The sequence below is a fragment of the Coturnix japonica genome, chromosome 1 (genome assembly GCF_001577835.2).
Source record: "Coturnix japonica isolate 7356 chromosome 1, Coturnix japonica 2.1, whole genome shotgun sequence".
NCBI classification, from domain to species: domain Eukaryota; kingdom Metazoa; phylum Chordata; class Aves; order Galliformes; family Phasianidae; genus Coturnix; species Coturnix japonica.
Window position 1 is genome coordinate 114,009,626 of NC_029516.1, and position 22,098 is coordinate 114,031,723.

The following is a 22,098-nucleotide window of genomic DNA, read 5'->3' on the forward strand; positions in this document are numbered from 1 at the left end:
AGAATCTGAAACTGTACTCCGCAAGCCAGCTTCCAGACCCATCACAAGCACACCCTTTTATGTTGTGGATAGGAAGTGAGACTACATTTTTGGAGCATAGGTACCTATTGGTATAAAACCACTGCAGCAAGCAACTGATGAGATTGAATTTGAAAGCACCTTTTAGGACAGTGTCTGAGCGCAGCAATTGGAGGGATCTGTGTTGTATATATGTATATATTCCCAGCACTAGAACTTCATGCTCTGTTCTCCGAGAAGAGAATAAGATGAGGTGGTGTTTGTGGTCATGAGGAAGGTGGGCATATAGCTATTGATCTGTGTGAATAGCCATTATATATTTATGTATCTGTTTGTATGTGCCTACTGGGAGTATGTGCTCAGTCTCAGTACTCCTTGGATCAGGGCAAGCGGGCCTACATCTGCCTCCCCTCTGTCAGATTAGACCCTATTGAACAATAGTAGACTGTTCCCTAAGATCATTTTAGTCTGCATGGAAGTAGACTAAATAACAGTTTCAGGTTGGTCCATGTAGGTATTTCAGTCCTGTTTCAGACTTCTAATAAAATTCTTCCTTACTAAGTATTTGTCAGAGTCTTTTGAACTTTTCCATTCAAGTTTCCTTGGTATAGTAGAAAGATCTGTGCTGTCTTCTCCCGTGTTTTTTGTTGTAGTTTTTTGAATCAATTCTTGCTCCATTTGTTCCAATTTGGGAATATTACCTTAGTGTTACTACTCTCTCCACCCTCTGCCTCAAGAATTGAATTATCCTCATAGTCAAGACATAAGAGACTAAAAGGTATCTAAATTTGTAATTAAGTAATCTGAGTTTATGGTAGTACTATACTAAAAATATCTTTCAGTTGTTCTATTACCTGTTAATTTCTTTTGTATAGCAGAAATGCCAGGGAATTGAATGTTGAAAAAAGATAACATTTCCCTTTGGTCCAGCAGACAAGCCTTTCTGTAGGTTGTAGTTGTTACAGCGTGCAGTGGATGTGAAAAACAAGTGTACTAATAGTACTCTAGAAACAATTCTTAATGCTCTGAGGGTTTGAAAACTAAAGCAGGGGAATGCTGAAGGATATTTAATACATTAACTCTTCTGTTGGTGCATTATAATTTGAAGTAACCTTACAAAGTAAATAATCCAAGTCTCTGTTAGTAAGTGAATACTGAATTCAGACCAGGTTATGCCAGGCTTGTAGAGTCAGTTCCTGAAAACTTCCAAGGGTAGAGCTGATACTTTTTCACTGGTCAGTGTTTTCCAGTGCTTAATCCTTGCTATGACTTTTTTTTTTTTTTTTTTTTTTTTCATTTTATCTAGTCACAACCTTTTCTATATCAATTTATGACCTCATAGAATGAATATGATCTCATATTCATATGGTGCACCCTGGTAAATTGCCTATCTTCATCTTCTTGGTAATTATGTCCTCAGAGAGACTGGGTAGTTGCACTAGGTCCTCTCTTCCTCTGAGCTGTACAAGCCCACCTCTCCCTCATCATTTTTTCACAGGGCAAGAACTACATTCCCAATCCATCTTGGCAGCTCTCTGCTGGACTTTCTGAAGTTTATAGTCATCCTTCTGTTTGCATTTTCTTTCCTAATTTTATTGATTAATGAACTTTTCAAAAATAATTCTTGCATATTTGAGGATTTCAGTGGTAAATTGTATTAGCATTTCATGGCACTGTCATGAAAACAGTCTAATTATCTGTGTAATTTAAAATATGAGCCAAATAACCTTCTACAATGATTTAGATTTCCTTGGAGTTCTATTCTATGTTTAAAGATTTGGAGAGCATACAGAAACCTGAAACTTCTTTTAAATTTTGTTAGAGAGTTTCATAGCACTCCCTATGCTAAATACAGAAAATAAACAAGAAGCTGAGGCCCTGTTTCCTATTTTCCACCCATCAGTATTGTCTACATGTAGGGGTCTTCTACATAATATGGGCAGAGGCCATCCTCCTCTAAGAACTGTGGTATTTGGGTATTCATTTTAAATGCCTTTAATTTCTATACCTCTGTTTGCTTTGTTTCGTAGAAGTTGTTGACACCTTTTTTAATTTTAATTTTTTTTTCCTTTTTTTTTTTTTTTTGTCATTAATTTTGGAGGCAGTCACTGTGGAAGTGTTTTGATTTCAAAGTTTACACTCTTACTATCCTAACATATATAGGTTTGTGAATGCTTCTTTCTTTGTTTCTGTTTCATTTAGAATTTCTTTATCTAGCATTTCTTCCTCCTTGCTTCAACAAGAAGGAAAGGGACTAATTGCATATGGAGAATCTGGATTTTCTGTTTACAGATAAATGAATGTTTTGAAATGAACTACAATTGCATACGTTGTAAAATTGCTTTCATTTGACAGTTTAATAAATCTCAATTGAAGGTCTGATTGATTGGAAACATTAAAAACTTGTGATGTCTGACAAAAACAAACCCACTACTTTTTTATTTCTCTATAAATACATAGACAGTAAATATGGTTCTCTCATTTTATTTGCAAATGCCTCGATTTAATGATCCATTTTGTACAAATGAAAATCACCTTAATTTGCAAGAATTTGTTTTTGTGCACAGTTTATCATGGTGCAGACAGTGAATTGCCAAACCTGTTGACACGTAAGCTTCTGCCAGTATCAATAAGCTTATGTATATTAGAGAACTTATATCTATTTTTTGAAACCTGCCTTTGTGTTCATCATGTGGATTCATCTTTTCATTCATAGGCATGTAAAACAAATCTACCTATGTGCCACGTGTACCAACAAAGTTGACTAGAACTACTTTGAGTAAATAATTTGAGCCTTGAATACTGCAAAAGTATCTACAGCTAGGCTACTGATGTCATGTTTGATTACAGGAAATAAATAAATAAATTAATTAAAAATTCTTGCTCAGAAACAGACTTTTAGCAGAACATTAGAGGACATTGGCATGAAGGAAAACAAAAATCTGTCTAATTGTTCTTGTATGCCTTCTTCAAATTCAGCAACAGTTAATGAGATGGAAGCGCTGGGAGAAAACAGCAGGCACTGGCATATCAGTATCAGTGATACACTTTACTGTATCTGATACATAATTCATTCATGTTATTTTAATATCTACTAACACTGACACACACAGTGACAGCGTGGAATATGAATTGCTCCTTATTTTGCTAAATCTGTGGGACATTTAGCAAGGACTACATTTTTTAATTAGAAACTATTCAGCAGGCAAATGTGATTGCGTATGTTTCTATTAGACTGAAAAATTAATTACAATGGAAACTTACAAATACTGAGAATATCAGATCTGATAGAATTTAAAACTAATAACCTAGTTTTGGGAAGACCTTGGTAAACTGTATTGTAAAGTGCCCTGCTGGATATTGTCTTAAGGGTTTGTTTCAGTTATGACTAAGTATTGTGGAAGAAGGCTTTTCTCCTATTCCTTTCCTGAATTACAATTGATATCTTGACAGCATTTAATGTAAATTTTATAACTTCACATGGTTTTATGCCTGTATACAGTCATATACACAGATGCACATTTTGAACTACATGCTTTGTATGCAAGTGCATATAATAATCGTTTTAAATTCTGCAGCCTCATAGAAGCAAGGCTGCCACAGCTCCATGACCCAAATCCAAACAGCATTGAGGCTGACTGTGTATTTTCAGTAGTTACACAAATATGTGTACTAATAGGATACGCATACATGCATGCCCCCCATAGAGGGGGAGGATCTGCTCCCTTGTCCTGCTGGCTGCGCTCTATTTGATGCACCCCTGGAGACTATTGGCCTTCTTGGCTACAAGGGCACACTGTTGGCTCATGGGGAACCAGATGTCCACCAGGACCCCCAGGTCCTTCTCTGCAGAGATCCTCTCCAGCAGGTCATCCCCTAATCTGCATTGATGCATGCATTTTTTCTTTCCAAGGTGCAAGACTCTACACTTACTCTTGTTAAACCTCATCAGGTTTCTCTATCTGTTACGGATAACAGAAGAGAATGCTACAGCTCCTTCAGTCATTTTGCCACCTTTTGTTAGACTTGCTCTAGCATATCTATGTCTCTCATACTGGGAGCCCAGAACCGGACAGAGGACTCCAGGTGCGGCCTCACCAGTGCACCACCTCTCCCCATTCTGCTGGGAGCACTCCTCCTTATGCAGCCCAATGTACCAGCAGTCTTCCCATGAAAATACATTACTGGTTCATGGTCAGTTTGGTGTCCACCAGCTATTATGTATGATTGCTTATTTTTGAGAGGATGGAATCAACATGGTTTTCTTTCCTGTTCAGAACTACACAGCCATTCTCACTGGTATAGAGACAGATGGCACTGTAATGAAACTTCTAAATTTAAGGGTTTGAGTGACAAATGTGCAAAAGACACATTAAAAACATATTGCTAAGCGACCATTATGATGAGGAGAAAAAAAAGTTCCATCAGAAAATCCCTCAATCACTATAATACTAATAAAAATGCTTTTAATTTCTTCACAGTTAAATCAAAATTAAATTGCACTCTCTAGTAAAGCTTGCAGTCTATCTACAAAAAAGCAACTGCAAGAGAGTTTAGGGTTAGGTACTTAGGAAATTTTGGGTAAAGAAAAGGCAAGATAGCTAAGTACCTTCTGTTTAAGATCAGGCCACCCCCTTCACCACCTCCTTATTGCTTTTAAAAAGCAAATCATGCCTATTTATGTTAGCAAAACTACCATAGCATATCAAAAACAGGGATTTTACATTGTTTTAATCATCACTACACATGAATTGAAAGAAGCCACCTCTTATTACAGCAACATGGTCAGTTCTGAAATTGACACTGATACAGGTATTGCCACATATTCTTCTGGATAAATTGACAAGAAGCTGAGTGGTATGAGCAGCATTTTGCTGGTAACTTGGAAGTTTCTGCTTCCAGTCAGTATATAAGATTCCCTGGGGAAAGTAGACTTCAGCAGGTATGTCAAGGTGACAAAGTATCACTGCCATACAATCTATTGAAAGATATGTTCTGGCGACCACCTAAAAAGTGCTAAAAAAAAAAAAAAAAAAAAAAAAAAAAAAAAAAGAAATGAGGACAAGCTGTCAGGTGAAGAAGTGAAAGACAAGTGGTAATTTTTTCCTCTCTATGATATTTCAGAATTTTGCATGTTGATTTCAACTATGTCTAGTGAGACATAGGTAAGATTCAGTAGTGAATTAAAAAAAAAAATAAAAAGAAAAAGAAAAAAGAAAAATGTAAATCAGAGAGTAAATATGTCTGAAGACCAAGAATGGAAATTTCCCTACACAAAGATATATGATCTGAGTTTTCAAGTCTTGAAGATCTTGCTAAACACATCTGGTTTTGTTTGAGGGTTATTCTTAAAATTGTGCCTCTTATTTTATTAGTCCAGGATGTCAGAAGCAGATGTTGGTGGTGTGACAGTAAAGATTAAACCTTCCCACCAATATTCTGTTACATTTTGCTGTTGTGTGACAGAAGGCAAAAAAGGGCACTCTGACAAAAAGGTGTGTCATTGAATTCCTCCACGCAGAAAAAAAAAATTGTATCAATTGACATTCATTGATATTTTCTGAATGATTATGGAGACTAAACAGTGGTTGTTAGCACAGTGTGGCAGTGGGGGGGGGGGGGGAGGGGTGGGATTTGTTTCAACAGTAACAGTAACAGTGGGTCATTTCTGCAGGTCTATTTTTTACAAGCACAGCCTACAGACTCTTGTTCATTGCTAGTGGCTATGTTGAAAGCTATTGTTTTGTAGCAGAGAATTTGCTCTTTGAAAGTGTATTATTATGCTCTCTGTATCTGTTGTCTTGTAAATGAAGAAGGGCATGAATGAATGAAGAGTACTTTCTACTTTAGAAGAAAGTACATATTTTCTAAAGGTTCTTCAGTCCTACTCTTTAGTTTGAACACAGGGGCTTGGCCAGATAAGCAAGCATGTGGACATCTGTAATCCATAAAAAAGAGAGAAACCTGATGAGGTTTAACAAGAGCAAGTGTAGAGTCTTGCACCTGAGAAGGAATAACCACATGCATCAGTACAGGTTAGGGGATGACCTGCTGGAGAAGAGCTTTGCAGAGAAGGACCTGGGTGTCCTGTTGGACAACTGGTTCCCCATGAGCCAACAGTGTGCCCTTGTAGCCAAGAAGGCCAATGATTTCCTCAGGTGCATTGAGTGACCTGCAGATCAAGGGAGCTGATCCTTCCCCTCTACTCTGCCCTTGTGTGGCCACATTTAGACTGCTGGGTGCAGTTCTGGGCTCTTCAGTTCAAGAAAGGAAGTTCTTTACATTAAAAGCGTGATGGATCACTAGAATAGATTTCCCAGAGAGGTTGTGTAGTCTCCTTCTATGAAGATATTCAAAATCCATCTGGATCCCTACCTGTACAAGCTATTCTGGGGTACCTGCTTTAGCAGAGGGGTTGGACTCCATGATCTCTTGATATCCCTTCCATCCCCTGTGATTCAGTGATTCACTGATAACGTGGAGGCATAATAACACAGCAACCAACTTTAGACTATCAGTTTCAGCAGTTACAGTCAAATGGATTGAAAGAAGTCAACTCTCATGTCTTTTCCAAATGCTCACTCAAACTGATGAATTTCAACACATGCAGGATATTTCAGAATGGCTGATCCACTAAGTAAGTAATAATACCTAATTTTAATATAAAATCATTATTGTGTTGGATGAGCAAGTGGTTTGCACTGAAATATATTTTGAGGACTTTGCTGATAAGAAGTCAATTTACAGGCAGATAGGTGGGAGATTAAAATAAAGAAGGAAAGAGGATCTCTACCTATCATTGGCAACAAACCATTATTTTGGCATAGCTTTTGAAAGTACCTTCCTGTAAGAAGTTTCAATTCTGATTAGGAAACAATGTTCTAATTTTTTCTTTGATTTTGTCTTAAATATGTATATGGAATTTAATTGTTTATGATAGACATATATTTAACTGAAGGACATACTTTCATTTGCACAAAGGTAACAAACTATTACTTTGATAAACAATTACTATTAATATTATTACATGTTCATATTTTAGTGGAAACAGTAATTTGAAGAGTAGGAAGTTCAAAAGAAAACATTTAAGTAATTCTGTTTTAACAAATGTTATACTAATACGAAGCTTATGAAGGAATTATTTTTTTTTTTTCCTTTGAAATTTACAAAATCTACTTTCCAAAACAAGATTTTAAGATTCAGGTCATGTGCTTGCTGGAATTTGGAATCTCTGGTTTTTCTTTTTCCAGTTTGTTTTGCTTTTGTGCTTTGTTGTCCATCTTTCTTGTAAAATATATATATATCCAGAACAGGCAATAGTCATCTTAATGATAAGTACTTCTTTCCCAAATTTGAAATGTGTAGATAATTATATATATATATATGTATTTTCTTTTTTTAGTGTTTTGTTTAGGTTACTTAAAGTTCCTAGTTTATGGCTTCATGCTTGGAGCTTTATGCTGTGAAACATAAATATTCTCTAAAAGATAACCTTTAGCTCCTTGAAGTTTGAAAGAAAACCTTTTAATTATATTTGTTTATTTATTTATTTATTTTTCAGGAAACTGATTATGAACAATTAAAAAGCGTGCAAAATTTATCATGTCTCATCACTCTACGCTAGTGACAGTGTCTAGTGTACAGTTAAATGCAAAGGTCATCCTGAAATAAATAAATAAATAAATAAATAAATGCATTTTCTATAACTGTTATTTCACTTCTACTGAAAACTACTTTCACTAGAGTATGGGCGAAATGGAGGAACAGGTTACCTGAAAGTTTGTGTACTGTCCTCCTTTGAAGATACTAAAAACTCAAGCAGTCAAGGACCTGAGCAGCCTGTCTTAACTGAACATGCTTTGAGAAGGATCTGTGACTAAGTGGCCTCCAGAGAGGCCTTCAAGTGTAAAAGATTCTGACTTTACACTCAAGATGCAACTATATGTGTGTGTTCTGTGTTACCTGTCAAGAAAGTCGGTGGTTTGGAAGGCAGCACAAATTAACTAGGCCACTGCACAGAATTCCTTTTTCAGTCTACTTCTACTACTTCTGGAGGTAAGTGACATTAAAAAAGGAAAGAAAGAAAGAAAGAAAGAAAGAAAGAAAGAAAGAAAGAAAGAAAGAAAGAAAGAAAGAAAGAAAGAAAGAAAGAAAGAAAGAAAGAAGAAGAAAAGAAAGAAAGAAAGAGAAGAAAGAAATGAAAGAAAGAAAGAAGGAAAGAAAGAAGGAAAGAAAGAAGGAAAGAAGGAAAGAAGGAAAGAAAGAAGGAAGGAAGGAAGGAAGGAAAGGAAAGGAAAGGAAGGAAGGAAGGAAGGAAGGAAAGGAAGGAAGGAAGGAAGAAGGAACAAAGGAAGGAAGAGAAAGGAAGGAAAGGAAGTGAGGGAGGGAGGGAGGAAGGAGGGAAGGCAGGAAAGGAGGAAGAAGGAAGGAAAAAGGAAATAAAGGAAGGAAAGGGAAGAGAGGGAGAAGAGAAAAGCCAAAAGAAAAAGAGAAAATGACAATGAGAAAGCAAAGAAGGAAACGAAAGAAAGAAAGAAAGAAAGAGAAGTAGAAGATAAAGAAGCAGTAAAGAAAGAAACGAGAAGAAAGAAAGAAAGAAAGAAAGAAAGAAAGAAAGAAAGAAAGAAAGAAAGAAAGAAAGAAAGAAAAGAAAGAAAGAAAGAAAGAAAACATGTTATGCAGTTTGAATAGCTTCAGTAGAGAGCATCCTAAGTATTTGCATTGTGTCCTTCATAAAAGAACAATACTCTTCTATTGCTAATCCAAGCCACAGTTGATTGAATTAGAATTCTGCTGTGGGGATAATTGGATACTGTTTCTGAAATGCCTGGGAATTTCTTGAGGCCTGTAACACAAGTTGCCATACAAAGTTCTCAGTGTGCTGTCCTCTAAACGCACAATCCTCTATAAAAAAAAATGCTCCATCCATCCGGAATTATCAGAATAACCCCGCATGTAAATGTCACCTTCTCCTTGCTTCACAGAGCCACTGTGTCTGGATCTGACTGTCACTCACACGGGCACTTTCTTTCACTTCACTGAGTGTTGAAAACAAGCAAGAAAATTGAAATTTCTCCTTGTTCTTCCTCTTCCCTGTTCAGACTGATTTAATCTTTCTGGGCCACCTTAAGATAACTTCTGATGAACTGGTTTGTGCGACAGTTGCTGCTAATATGTGCTTAAATGTGGAGTAGTAATTTTGCTGGATATGCAGAGTAATCTAATAACGTGCAGTTGTAACGTTTTGGTGTTGTATTCAAAGTTGTATTTAAGTTCTGCTAATGACTTTTTATTTTCTAACTTGTAAATTTTCTCGTAAATAGTTTGATACTTGTAGTGACTTGCACAGTATAATACTAGCAAGTTAATAAAATCTGAATTAAATAGCCAGTGTACATGTAAATTCTGAACAATTATTGATATGAATCATGCAGAACGGTGGCTTGTAGTTGGTATTCTTGATATGCTCATGCTTAATTTGATTAGAACTTTTTGGATTTTTGTTGACTTGTTATATCATTTGAAAACACCTTGGCTTACTTCTGAGGAATTTGTTAATAGAACAAACTTGGGGCAGTGAGAGGAGGTGGGTACAGGTGGAGAAGAATTGTAAGCTGTGTGACTTTCTTAAGTAGTATATTTAATATTACCCTTTTATCCCTGGCACACATCCTTTAAATAAAATGAAGTGTAATGTATTGTTTCTACTGAGATTTCCCACTGTTTTCTGGAAACAGATTAAGTCCAAAGATTATGAAACATTAATCAAGTTATTTCTTTTTACTGTTATTTTAGTTATTAAATGCTCTGAGTTAACAAAGTCGTAGACCAAAATTGCAAATACTGTAGCTGCTTAAAATGAATTTATTCAGTAGTGTTTAAGTAAGTCTGCTGATAAATGACTTAGAGAATACATTTTTTGCCCTTGTTTCTCAATACCCTCTGTATGTCAAAGAGTAAGACGAAAGGATTCACAAGTTACCTAAATAAATCACCAGCCAGCTCTGATGTGACATGATAGTGAAGCTGTTGGTGTTTCCTCTCTCTCTCTCTCTCTCTCTCTCTCTCTTTTTTTTTTAAATAAGGGATGTAGATGATCCTATATTGTATTCTGAATTATATTATAGTTCTTGAAAATTCTAGATTACTCATATTATTAGCATTTGCTCAGGAGTGGTGGAATTGTTTGGAAAATCTGAAAAAAAAAATACATAAACTACACATAAACATAAATACATATACTACATAAAAGTTGTTGAACAAAACAAAAATCATTTACAACAGTGTTATCTTTCAGTCTAGTAATTTCTTAGATTCTTTTTAGGTTTTAATATAACCACAGGGTATTAACTAGATTTGTTTAGTTTTTTGTGTGTTGTTAGTTTATTTTTTTATTATTATTATTATTTAAGAATACTTTTGGAGTTTAACAGGTCAAATTATCTGTAGAAATGAAATGTCTAACCACCCTCTAGTTAGCAGAAATTAACGATTAACAAGATACTTCTGAAAGTAATGTAATCTAGTTGTACTTGATCAATTTCATTTGGATCCCTGTTTTGGAGATGATTTTATACCCACTCAGTTCAATAGAATATTTGTTTTTAAAACAGTGTGATAGAATTTTAATTAGGTTTTAAATGTTTATGGAAGACTACATTGTGCATGTGTACATAAATTAATGTTTCCAGAGTGTAAATTTAAAACATAGCTTATTATGCTTTTGTCCTTTTGATTTTATCATGAAGGAAAATCAGTGATGATAAGTAGTGAGTTTATGTAAGTAAGTGTCATACATAATGTGTAAGAAGCTTCAAATACTTAACACTGTGATAAAAATGTTTCTGGTGGTTTGGAGACAGGATATAAAATAATCTCCTACTATTCCTTCTTGCTAAGCCCAGAAAGAGACTGATCTTGTTCAGAATCTGAAGAATGAACAAACATTGGGATGATATCTTAAAGGTCTTACTAGCCCTTTTTAAATCTATCAAATCTGCAAATGACTTGAAAGGCTCAAATCATCAGACCAGAACCAGCAAAAAGAAGATTCTTTTAATATGAAATATTAAAAGAATATGAAATAATCTTGTGCTCTATCTACCAATTTTTAAGAAGTTGAAAAATTTATTTTCATTTTTTCTTTCTTTCTTTTTCTTTTTGGTAGTGTTTATTTTGCAAACAAGTTGCTTTCCTGGATGCATTCAAGGTCAGGCTGGATGTGGCTCTGGGCAGCCTGGTCTGGCGGCTGATGACCCTGCACACAGCAGGGGGATTGAAAGTAAATCATCACTGTGGTCCGTTTCAACCCAGGCCATTCTATGTTTCTATGATTTTATGTGCATAGGTTATGTCATCTGTAGTCTCAACTGTTGTTTTAGAACTGGTAAAATAATGTCCTGTGTCATCAAAGTTATGTGTTCAGTAAGTACTTTACGTGCACAGAGGCTTTTAAAATTCTTCATTTAAAAACTGATATTAATCTCCTGTCCTTCAAAACATCTTGGTTATCACTTTTTGGTATTAACACATTACAGCTATCTCTGTAATTTAAATAATTGTTCCATCCAGGCATTTGCGGTATATTGGTTAGAGAGGGCCTGATGTAGATACCAAGGGCCTAGTTAGCAGCCTGTTCCTTCTGTTCTTAAATTTCATGTAGGAAAATGAGGTAATGATGTGTTGTGGTGATATTATTTCTTTCTTTGATAAAGCGATTATTTTTTCTTTTATTCTAGATCCACAGAGTGAAATATAAATTAATGTGCTTTACTATTTTACTTTTTTAAGCATCTACTTCATTCCAAAGTGAAAATTATCCTATATTAGTGTGACCTTTTGGGAGATCTTATAGCAGTAGTATTGATCAGTGACACAAGTTATAGAAATAATGCAAAAAAGGAGCCAGAATCTTAGCTGAAGTCTGTATAAATCTCATTTGTCTCTCTTGGTTGGAGTGATGCTGATGTTGCAATATTTATGCAAAATAGGGAAGAACTTGGCTGCTTTCATATCTCTAAATTTAGCATGTGGGTGGGCCAGGACAGTGAGCAGTTTATAACATGTCAGTGCAGCAAACTTAATAAATCTATTTTGTATGTGACCTCTGTAAACCTTTAATCATATATTAAAAATGTTGCTGTGCTGTTGAGAATATGTGTCAGTAGGAATAAAGACTGAAGGAAGACTTAGTACACTTATTTTGTTTACTGAAATGTTAAAAGCACTATAATTGTGGGTCATTTGTGTGATTTCTTTGGTAATTAAGAGTTATAATTGCATTTAGTTCTGGGGAATTGCTTAAGCTGTTCATTATGCATATTTCCTTCCATAATCATCATCTCCTCTCATACACTAAGTTTAGTTACATCATGGAAGTCAATTAAGTCTTTTAAGACAGCAGCAAAGTACATTTCTTAGTATGAGCTGGATTAGAAAAGGCCTCTGAAAAGCCTTGATAATGCTGTTTTGTGCAACATTTAAGCTTTGTCTTCAAAAGGGAAAGCCTGTTAGGGCTTCATTTACTGTTTCAGGGCGCATAGAGTTCTTAGAGTAACAAGCTAATCTATTCTTAGGAAAACCTATAGGCAGAAGTGTGTTTCAGTTCTAGTTGCAGCTGTTTCAGATTTGCTTATTTTTCAAACTGGAATAAGAAAAGAAAGCATTTAGAGACTGTATAAATGAAATCAGCACAGGAGAGATTGGGTTAGTTCTATTGGCTCACCGAAAGTCATTAAAGTTTCTGTCTGAAATGCAAGGTAGAAAACACATTTTACTTTTCCTTGGCTGACCCTAAGTGCTTGCAGACATATTCAAGGGCAAGGATCAATATTTGGAAAAGAAAGTGTAAAGAAAAGGTTCGCTCCCTCTATCTGTTCTGATCTCTGATACATATAATAGAAATGGGATACGTGTACATAGTGCATCTATTTAATATGCCTTGCAAAAGTGTTTTCTTTGATCATAATAAAGTTTTTACAGGTTGTGACTTGGTACTCTGAGAGCAGAGCCAGAAGAAATCAACTCTGTACCTTCTCAATCCTTCTTGATCAAACAGTGTTTTCAAGAACCTAAAAGCAAAAAGATGTGGTATACGGTTGTGTGTTCTTTCCAAGTGCATAAAATCTGAAATCAGACGAAAGTTAAACTAAGTTTAGCTATTTGTTACTTTTACTCATTAAGTATTATTTGGTGCAGTCTATCATATTGTGAAAAAAGAAGACTCATCCAGTGTAGGAAAGCATTCTCTACATTGGTAAAGACCATAAAAAAGAGCCAAATGCATGAGAGAAGTTAGTAATGAGTCGTTGTTTCAGTGGCTGGAGGTTGTGCAGAGCACTGTATTTTTATCCCAGCATCAGTATTGAGTTACGGATTACTGGTTGAGATACGTGTCTTTGTAAAATTGTTTTACATGTGTTTTATATGATGCCTAAACATAATTTGTCTTATTCCATGCCTTTTGTTATGGTCCTCAGCTGATATTACCTCAAAGCTTACACTGCATACTTACTGTTGTCTTTCTTACAGCTTTTGCTGAAAAAAAGCATTTATTTTTAGTGTTAGTGATTACTGACCACTTTTTTTGTTTGTTTGTTTGTTTTAAATGAAGTTCTCTCTGCCATTACAACACACTCTGAAATATGCAAACATAGTTCAATTTAATGCAATTAGTTCAACTCTTCAGTACTGTATTTCATGCCTAGAAGATGTCTGTGCTTTGCTGAAATGTACCCTACACATATAATATGGAAAAATGAAATGGTACACTGGACAATTGCAAAAGCTCCAGTGTTATTCGGATACATGCATAAAAACTGAACAAACTTTTCAGCACTTTAGTTAGATATACTAATATCTGCGAGATCAATAAAACTATTGCAGTCATAGGAAGCGTGAAGAAATATTATCTATAAACATCTAATTTTATATCAGATGCTGAAGTAACTTTCTAAAATTTACTTAATCAAACCAAACATTACTGAAGGTGAGATTGTACTTTTGGTAGTCATATTTATTTTTAATGAATATCAATTTATTATGTAGTTGAATTAGCTCATGATTGTTTCTTTAAATCATAAATGATTTTTTTTTTTCCAATAATATGTATAATTTTAAACTCTGAAAACCTACCCTTGGTTGATCCCTTCAAAGTTTTTTCAGACTTATATGTATGTGTGTATATGGATAGTGCATGCTATATAAAGAGGTCGGATGTTTCACCTCTCTCATTATTGTAAGTTCCATTTGCAACATTTCAATGTAGTAATCAAACCAAATAGTGAGAAGTACCTTTATGTTAGGACTTAAAAACTACTAGATTTTAAGTGGTTGCTTTTTTCAGAGAAGTCTATTTCTGATCCAATAATCAAAAGCTACAGTACTTTATCCTGATTTGTTTAAATGCAAAAAAAAAAAAAAAACCACAAAAAAACCAAAAAAAAAAACCAGAAAATTCATGCTATTAAAAAATAAATAGTATAGCCATTCAGTTTTCAAAATACCATATTTCTTATTCAGTATTGTATTGTTAAACTACAAAATTCACATAAAAAATACACTGTTTTTAATAAGTTGATTTCCTGTTCTCAATTTCACTAGTTAATGATTTTGACTGTTTTGAGATATGTAACTTTAACCTGACTGAACTGTATTCTCTGAGAGTAGCAGTCAAATATAACTGATGATTTTCTTGTTACCTTTGCTTTGAAATAAATAAAACATGAGACCATTAATTCAGCAGTACTCTTCTAACAAATAATTTCTAACTCTCCACTCACTCAATGGTCCTAATATTGACCTAAGTACTTTACTCTTTCCATCTCTCATGTACATTAAGAAATGCAACATCTGTAAGTAAAAGTTGTAAAGATGGTTTTAGTTAAATTGCCTGCTTATAAGGGTATGTAAACACATGCTTAACTTTACATTAAGCCTCTGCTTAAACTCACTGCTATAAAAGAAATTTCTTAGGAACATCTGGATAACCATTTGCTGGGATTTAAATATGTGCGTTAATGCTTTTTGAATTGAAATTAATTTAAGATTAGTTACCTTGCAAATGTTCAGATTTTGAGGTTTAACCATGTTCTGATAAGGGATGGTCTAAACCTCTTTTATTCAGTATAATTCTCTCTTGAATATTAAATTGAATAATAAATATAATTTATTATTTATTAATTAATATAAAAAATAATAAATTAAATTACTTGAATATTAAAAGTTTGTAATAACATTATTCTTTCGCTTCTTTCTCCTTACCTCCTTGTTTCTCAGTGTCTTGTATTTGAAGATTCACCAGTTGGAGTCAAAGGAGCACTTGCAGCAGGAATGCAGGTGGTTATGATTCCAGATGAAAACTTAAGTCCTGATCTTAAAAAGGAGGCAACTCTGCTGCTGAATTCCATGGAGGACTTTAAACCAGAGCTTTTTGGCTTACCACCATATGATTAATGCCTAGTGTCTATAAACTTGACTGGAGTTCAGGAAATTGAAATTAAATCTTGTTAAAATTCTATAATTGTTTTGCTTTGTCTCTCTTCCTTAAATCTAAAGCACAGAAATGCTGCTTACACTGTGTCACAGTGGCCTAACCTCTGAAAACTGACTGAAATATTACATATTTGTTCTTGTGATGTATGTGAAGTTAAAATGGTGCTTCATCTTCTGAAATGATCCAGCTTTGTCTCTGTAGATCATAATGTTTTCTGGGAACATTATAAAACTATTTAGACAATTTCTTGTAATTATATTAGAAACTTCTACTGTTTCCATTTGAATAGCTTATTTAGCCCTTAACCAGAAATCTGTTCTGGATTGGCTTTTATTGCGTTACATTATTTTTGATACAGTTATCACTATAAAAGCATTGTTTACCATTTCCTCATCCTTTGCTTGCCTGTCTATTCCACAGTGTATCCTAATTATTTTATTTTATTTTATTTTATTTTATTTTATTTTATTTTATTTTATTTTATTTTATTTTATTTTATTTTTATTTTATTTTTTTATTTTATTTTATCTTATTTTTGTTACACTTCCTGTTTTGTTTTATTTTGTTTTGTGGGTTGTTTTTTGTTTTTTGTTTTTGTTTGTTTGTTTGGATCTTTTGCTTAGATTTTTTTTGTTCCCAGGGGTTTCATACGATGACTTGTAGAGGTCCCTTACAACCTCCATTTTATCATTGGATCATGCCTGTGATAAAGCTATACAAGGTTACATGAGCCTTCTGTTTAACTAAACTACTTTTCATCATCCTGTGTTTCATGTTGCCATGTAGTTTTCCTTTCCATTTCTTTGAAATGAATCCAATCTATCTTTCTGTTTTAATCTTCATAAATTTATGCCTTAGCTCCTACATATACAAATAGCTTTCATAGGTCATCTCAACTTTTTTGTTCTTAACTATTTTTGAGCTCCTTTTTTTAGCCATGTTTTCTGGAGATATTTTTAAGATCTATTTTTAAATTGTAGAAATTGACATTTTTTAAATTTAATTATTAAAAATTATTTTTCTGGCAAACATGATTTCTGCAAAATAATTATTTTTTCATGTATTCTTATTAAATCTTTTCCTGGTAGCTTGGCAGGACAAGAATAAGGATCTCTTTAGAAAATGCTATACATGCAGGCAGGTTTTAATGGAATCCAAATTTCATATATACTGTGATGGAAGCAGTGCATTTTCTTTGTCTAAAGAAATCTATAGTGGCCAGATTTTTAACATTTATAAAATTAGACGTTTAAAAAGAAAAAATCTAATTGATTTTCCATAACGTACTCCAAAATTCTGGTAAAATACTAATTTCTGTAAAAATAAGTGTGATGTGAAGTCTTTTGTGTTTTGTTTTGTTTGTTTGATTGTTCATTTAATATCGTCTGTTTATCTGTTCTTACAGTTCTTTTTCTATACATTTTCTCATTTACTGCTTTAGGCAGGAAGTTTTTTGATGAAAACAAGAGTAAAAGAATCAGAGGTGCTCCAGTGCTTCACATTCAAATTCCCGTGCTTTTTGTTTTTGTTTTGGTTTGTTTTTTTCCCTTCAAGGTATATTTAAATTAAAACAAAATTACTTTTATGACTAAAACATGGACTGTTACACTTTTCTGCTGTCATTGTTTTTTCATGGCTCAAAGAATTAAGAAAGTTATATTCCACATAGCCAGTAAAATATGATCTGAATGGAACTAGAAGATTATTAGAACATACAGTATATAGTATAATATTTTGGAGTTGAAAGCTTTTAATCTTTTAATGGAAGAATATGGAAGCTTTTTTTTTTTTTTTTTTTTTAATGGGAAATACTATTGTGATGTAGCTATTTTGCATAGTATATAATTTCTTTAAGACCACTGTTATTTTCACAGTGGCAATAAACCATTTTCTCCAAAATAAATTTCTGGGCTTCTCAGCTGTCACGGTTTAAACAAAAAATCCACCTGCGTCCGTGACAAGGGCTGTGGACCCCGCAGGGGCCCTAGGCCAAAAGGAAAAAATTAATTAGGAAAAGAAAACAGCGGCAATGATCTAAGGAGGCACACTTATTTTACTAAATACTATATCGAAATACAGGATAACACAATATAATACAATATAATTGAAAATTGAGCTAACGAATCAAGCAAAATAGAAGAGAGAATGAGTCCCAAAACTGAGAGGCCTACTGTGAATCTAGGCGAAACGGTGAAGGCACCCACACACTCCCCTGAACGCCAGAACTCGAAAGACGTCAGTCTAGCCTGCAACAGAGTTAATATAGTGTCCAGGTCCCGTGACCCATCTCTCTGACCGTGTTGTTCTCTGGGAGATGTAGTCTTCTTCTGTAAGTTGCAGATTCAGTAAAATTATTCATGCTTTATATGATGTTATGATGTGGAATACTGATAGCAAAATTACAAAATTATTAAACCATAACATCAGCCAAGATAACAGAAATATAGTTATGTAATTCCTTAATTATCTTCTGTTATACAGCACAAAGTGTTAATGTGCAATAATTCTGAACATTCAAGTGTAAAATAGGTGCCTGTTGGGATCCACTTTTTTCTTAATTACTGAATTCCAATAGGAAAGTTATTACATAGAACAAGCAATAATAAGCTGCAATTAGTACACTAATAATTTTCATAGTTCGACATTTACTTAACTGGAGAGATTTAGAAAATGAAAGTAAATCTGAAGTGCACTTCATTTACATTTTACTTTGATTGAACTGCCATCAAAATTCTGCATTTTTTTTAAGATGTTAAGATTAATTATTGATATCTGAAAATAGGAATTATTTCATCACGATCACCGTCATATCAGCAGACCCTGTAATACTATTCTAATAAGATCATCTTTTTACAGAAAATTCAGTGAAAATACTTTCATTTCTTAACTGGACAGTAAATCCTGTCCTGCACATTTACTGCATTTAATATCCCATCTGACAGTTTAAGGTTATTGCCTCAAACTGAAATCCATGAACCTGAGCCATGTCTGATAACTTTTAGTAAAACTCTGTTCCATGTACTGTACTGCTTGCCATTGACCAACTTCTCACTCCTCTGCTGAATCCACTGACAGTTATTAAAGTATCTGTATTAGCAATAGATTTTTTCCTGACTAAAAGAAAAATCAAAGTGTACATAAAATTCTTTTTTTTTTTTTCAGGCATAGTAATAGCAAAAATCTTGCCATTTCCATCATATGATAGGTGGATATTCATGGCAGCCATAGATGACTATAATCTGCCTAATGAACCATATACCAAACATCAACATATGTTTGTATATATTTCTTTATCCATTTTTGGATTTGTGACTCTGTAGCTCAATCATCTCAACAACATCTGTTCAGGAAATAATAATAATTAAAAAAAAAAAAAAAAAAAGATTAAAAATTTGGATCCTTTCCCTTCCTTCCATCTGCTGCTTTCCAGATGAAGTCTGAGCTAAAAAAAAATTTGTACCAGATCCTGGCTACAGATCGTGAGGACATGTGAGCAATCAGGACATTTGAATGCTCCATCTGTGTTTGTATGAACAGAACTGTTAAAAACTAATCCAAGAAAAAAAAAAAAAGAAAAAAAGAAAAAAGAAATCTGTCCTCTACCTCAGCAAGAAAACTTCAGTTCCAATAAATACTTAAGTACATGCTTATTTCTTTTTCATTAAGCAAATAGACCCCGGCTTAATTTTATGGATACATTTATTTTTATTTTGTTTAATATTGAACATGTGCTACTGCCATAGCCTGAGAAGTCCACCATCCAAGTATTAAAGGCAAAACTTCATTATCAAGTTTTTGCTGTTGGGTAACTATAGCAAGATGAAGTTGAGTTTAACCAAGAAAGTAAATATTTCATTAAAATATAAAAATAATAATAAAGAAAGCAAATGTTCATAATATGTGAAATCTTATACTAGAATTTATATTCCTTTCTGAATCATAACTAAAGTAAGTTTTGCATTCCACTGGAACTCTGTTGGGATGCATCCTAATAGGATTTCTAGGTTGCAAGGGTATACCTAAATAGAACTTTCATTCAGGTAAAAATGCATTGCATTGGAACAGCAATAATTTCAGAATTCAATCTGGCTTCTGCAAAGGTTGGCATTTGTGTTCTGCAAATAAACATTAGAAAAATCTGAGATGTCCATTCCTCACTTGGATTAGATATCTTGTAAATAATACTGTAGTTAAAGCACAGTAATCTCAACCCAACATTAAACTAGTATTGCATGTATTCCAAAAAAAATTGTCTTCAGCAGAAGCAAAATTAAATTTAAAAAAAAAAAAAAAAAAAAAAAAAAAAAAAAAAAAAAAAAGAAAGAAAAAAGAAGAAGAAGAAGAAGGTGCAAGAAGCACTGTATTAAGAGGAAAATATTTTCCACTGTGTTAAAATTTGCCTGTATCTTTTACAGAAGGAAACCTGAGATTTTCTTCAAGTATTGGTTGTTCATGGTTGTTCATACAGAAACTTAAAAAAAAATAAAATAAAATCTATAATTCTAAGTGCCATATGAAGAAAAAAAAATAATAATAATTTACTTGTTTTATCTTTGTAGCTACACGGAACTTCCAGTGTTTAGCATTTGAGAAATAGAACAGCTCTTTGCCTAGTTAGTGGGAAGAAATAGAAAGACTGGAGTGGGGTTCAAGTAACTCTCAGTACATTCTTTCCCAAGGGAAACTTGACTGTCAACAAAAGATTATGTTAACTTTCCCTTTGGTTGATGCTTCACAAATTGTGGGTTTAATCACCTTTAAAGTGAAGAACAGGAGAAAGCAGATTTGAGCTAAAGTATGTGCCATAAGTTCTGAGTACTCAAGATCTTACCTCAGCAGTAGAGCTCACTGATTGTGCTGCAGGCTCTATCTTCACCAGATATTTTGGTGCCATAAAAAATTGACTTCAGAATGCAAAAAGTCTTTTGAGCCATGGGCTCTAAATCATCATATTAAAATGTTAGCTATCATTCTCACATGGTTAAAACAAGCCTTAGCAAGAAGAAAGCATTTCAGTACTCACCCCTCTCTTGGCAGCCTTTTCCATAGAATATCTGCAGTGTGAAACTGGAACATGAAGCAGAATACTAAGATGATCACTGTGAACATTGCTAAGTAAAAAAATAAGAAAATACAAAATAGCAGAGATGAAGTCCTTTTATGCACTGTCAAGAACTCCAACCAAGTGAAGGAAAAGGAAACAGTAATCTTTCATTAGTCCCTAGCAAAAAATTAAAAGCATTAATTATGGAGGGAAAATCTAAAAGTTAATAAAGTAAAAATATATTGAAGACTATTAAATGAGGCACTGAGTTTTATAGAGAGGTAACCTTCTATAATGTGTTTCTTAGAACAAAGAAAGCAGAACAGTTGGAATCCAGAATCAATGAAGACATATAAATAACCTTTGATGAGCATCAGAGCACATGTAAATACAAAATACGTATCACTAAGGGCCTTAGTTCTGGTGCTGGTAGAGTGTGATAGTTTTAGTTTTGACTTTGAAATTTTGAACTGGTCAAACAACTGTAAAATGGAATAGTATATAATCATATTCAAAGGGAGTTTATAAACATGAGGGAAATAAACTTTTTGCAAGGGTAAACAGTAATAGAACTGGATAGAATAGGAATGGTTTTAAACTGAAGGAGGGGAAATTTAGATTGGATGTCAGGGAAGTTTTTCACTGAGTCACCACTCGAGGTGCTCGAACAGGCTGCCCAGACAGGCTATGAATGCCCCATACCTGGGTGTGTTTAAGTTGAATCTGATCTGATCTAGTACTTGATCTAGCAGCTGACAACCCTGCTTGTGGAAGGGTGGCTGGAATTTTGTGATCTCTGGCGTCCCTTGCAACCCAAGCCATTCTATGATTCTGTAATTCAGTGTTTCTATGATTTCTATGATTTCTGATCAGCCTGATGATATCTGAAGGAAACTACTTCGTACTACTGTTCACTGTCACATTTATCTCTAAACCCTTACTGAGTGAAGGAAATCATCATTTCTTCAAAGTCAACAACATTCCCACTGTAAGTAGAGCAATATTTGCATGGAAAGGAATGTTGGAAGAGCTTATAACTGTCATTCTTCTGTAATATCATACCTAATTAAAAAAAAAACAAACAAAAAAACAAAAAAACAAAAACAAAAACAACAACAACAACAAAAAATCATTTTCATTTAATTCTTATTTCACAAAGGACAGCAAACCCATGCAGCCAGCAACTCCTCCTCATTTAGAAAACAATAGAAGTTGGAGTACAGAGGTTTAATTAAGTACCAGTAGATTTGAAAAATTAGTTTCCACTGTATCTTCTTGATGTCTTGCTAGTAATTTCATTAGTTGCTACTATGTACATAACTGATGAGTGGACAATGTGACTTCAAAATAGGGATTCTTCCTACTTTCTATGAAATTATTTTGGGAAATGTTTAGTAGAAGACAATGTAGATATACAACTGATAGAAAAATATATTCAGCTTGTGCTCTTCATACATAGATGAAACTTCTCTTTGGAAGGTACATAAATATGGTAGTTCCAGAGAAAAATTCAATGTAATACATTTTCCAAAGGCATGGTAGA

General features: G+C 33.8%; 2 protein-coding genes and 1 long non-coding RNA gene across 9 annotated transcripts in view; 2 read left to right on the forward strand and 1 right to left on the reverse strand.

The window, feature by feature from the left end:
- The window catches only part of PUDP (pseudouridine 5'-phosphatase), a 60,240-nt gene extending 44,702 nt beyond the window's left edge, over positions 1-15,538 (forward strand). Inside the window, exon 4 of the mRNA XM_015848975.2 lies at positions 15,295-15,538. Coding sequence (XP_015704461.1) covers positions 15,295-15,471 — 177 coding nt within the window. The 3' untranslated portion in view covers positions 15,472-15,538. The remainder of the gene's footprint in view (positions 1-15,294) is intronic.
- LOC107306151 (rho GTPase-activating protein 32-like) overlaps positions 1-22,098 on the reverse strand; it is a 670,538-nt gene that overhangs the window by 388,865 nt on the left and 259,575 nt on the right. The gene's annotated exons all lie outside the window — the stretch shown is intronic.
- Positions 1-22,098, forward strand: part of LOC116652501 — a 659,218-nt gene that overhangs the window by 385,588 nt on the left and 251,532 nt on the right. The gene's annotated exons all lie outside the window — the stretch shown is intronic.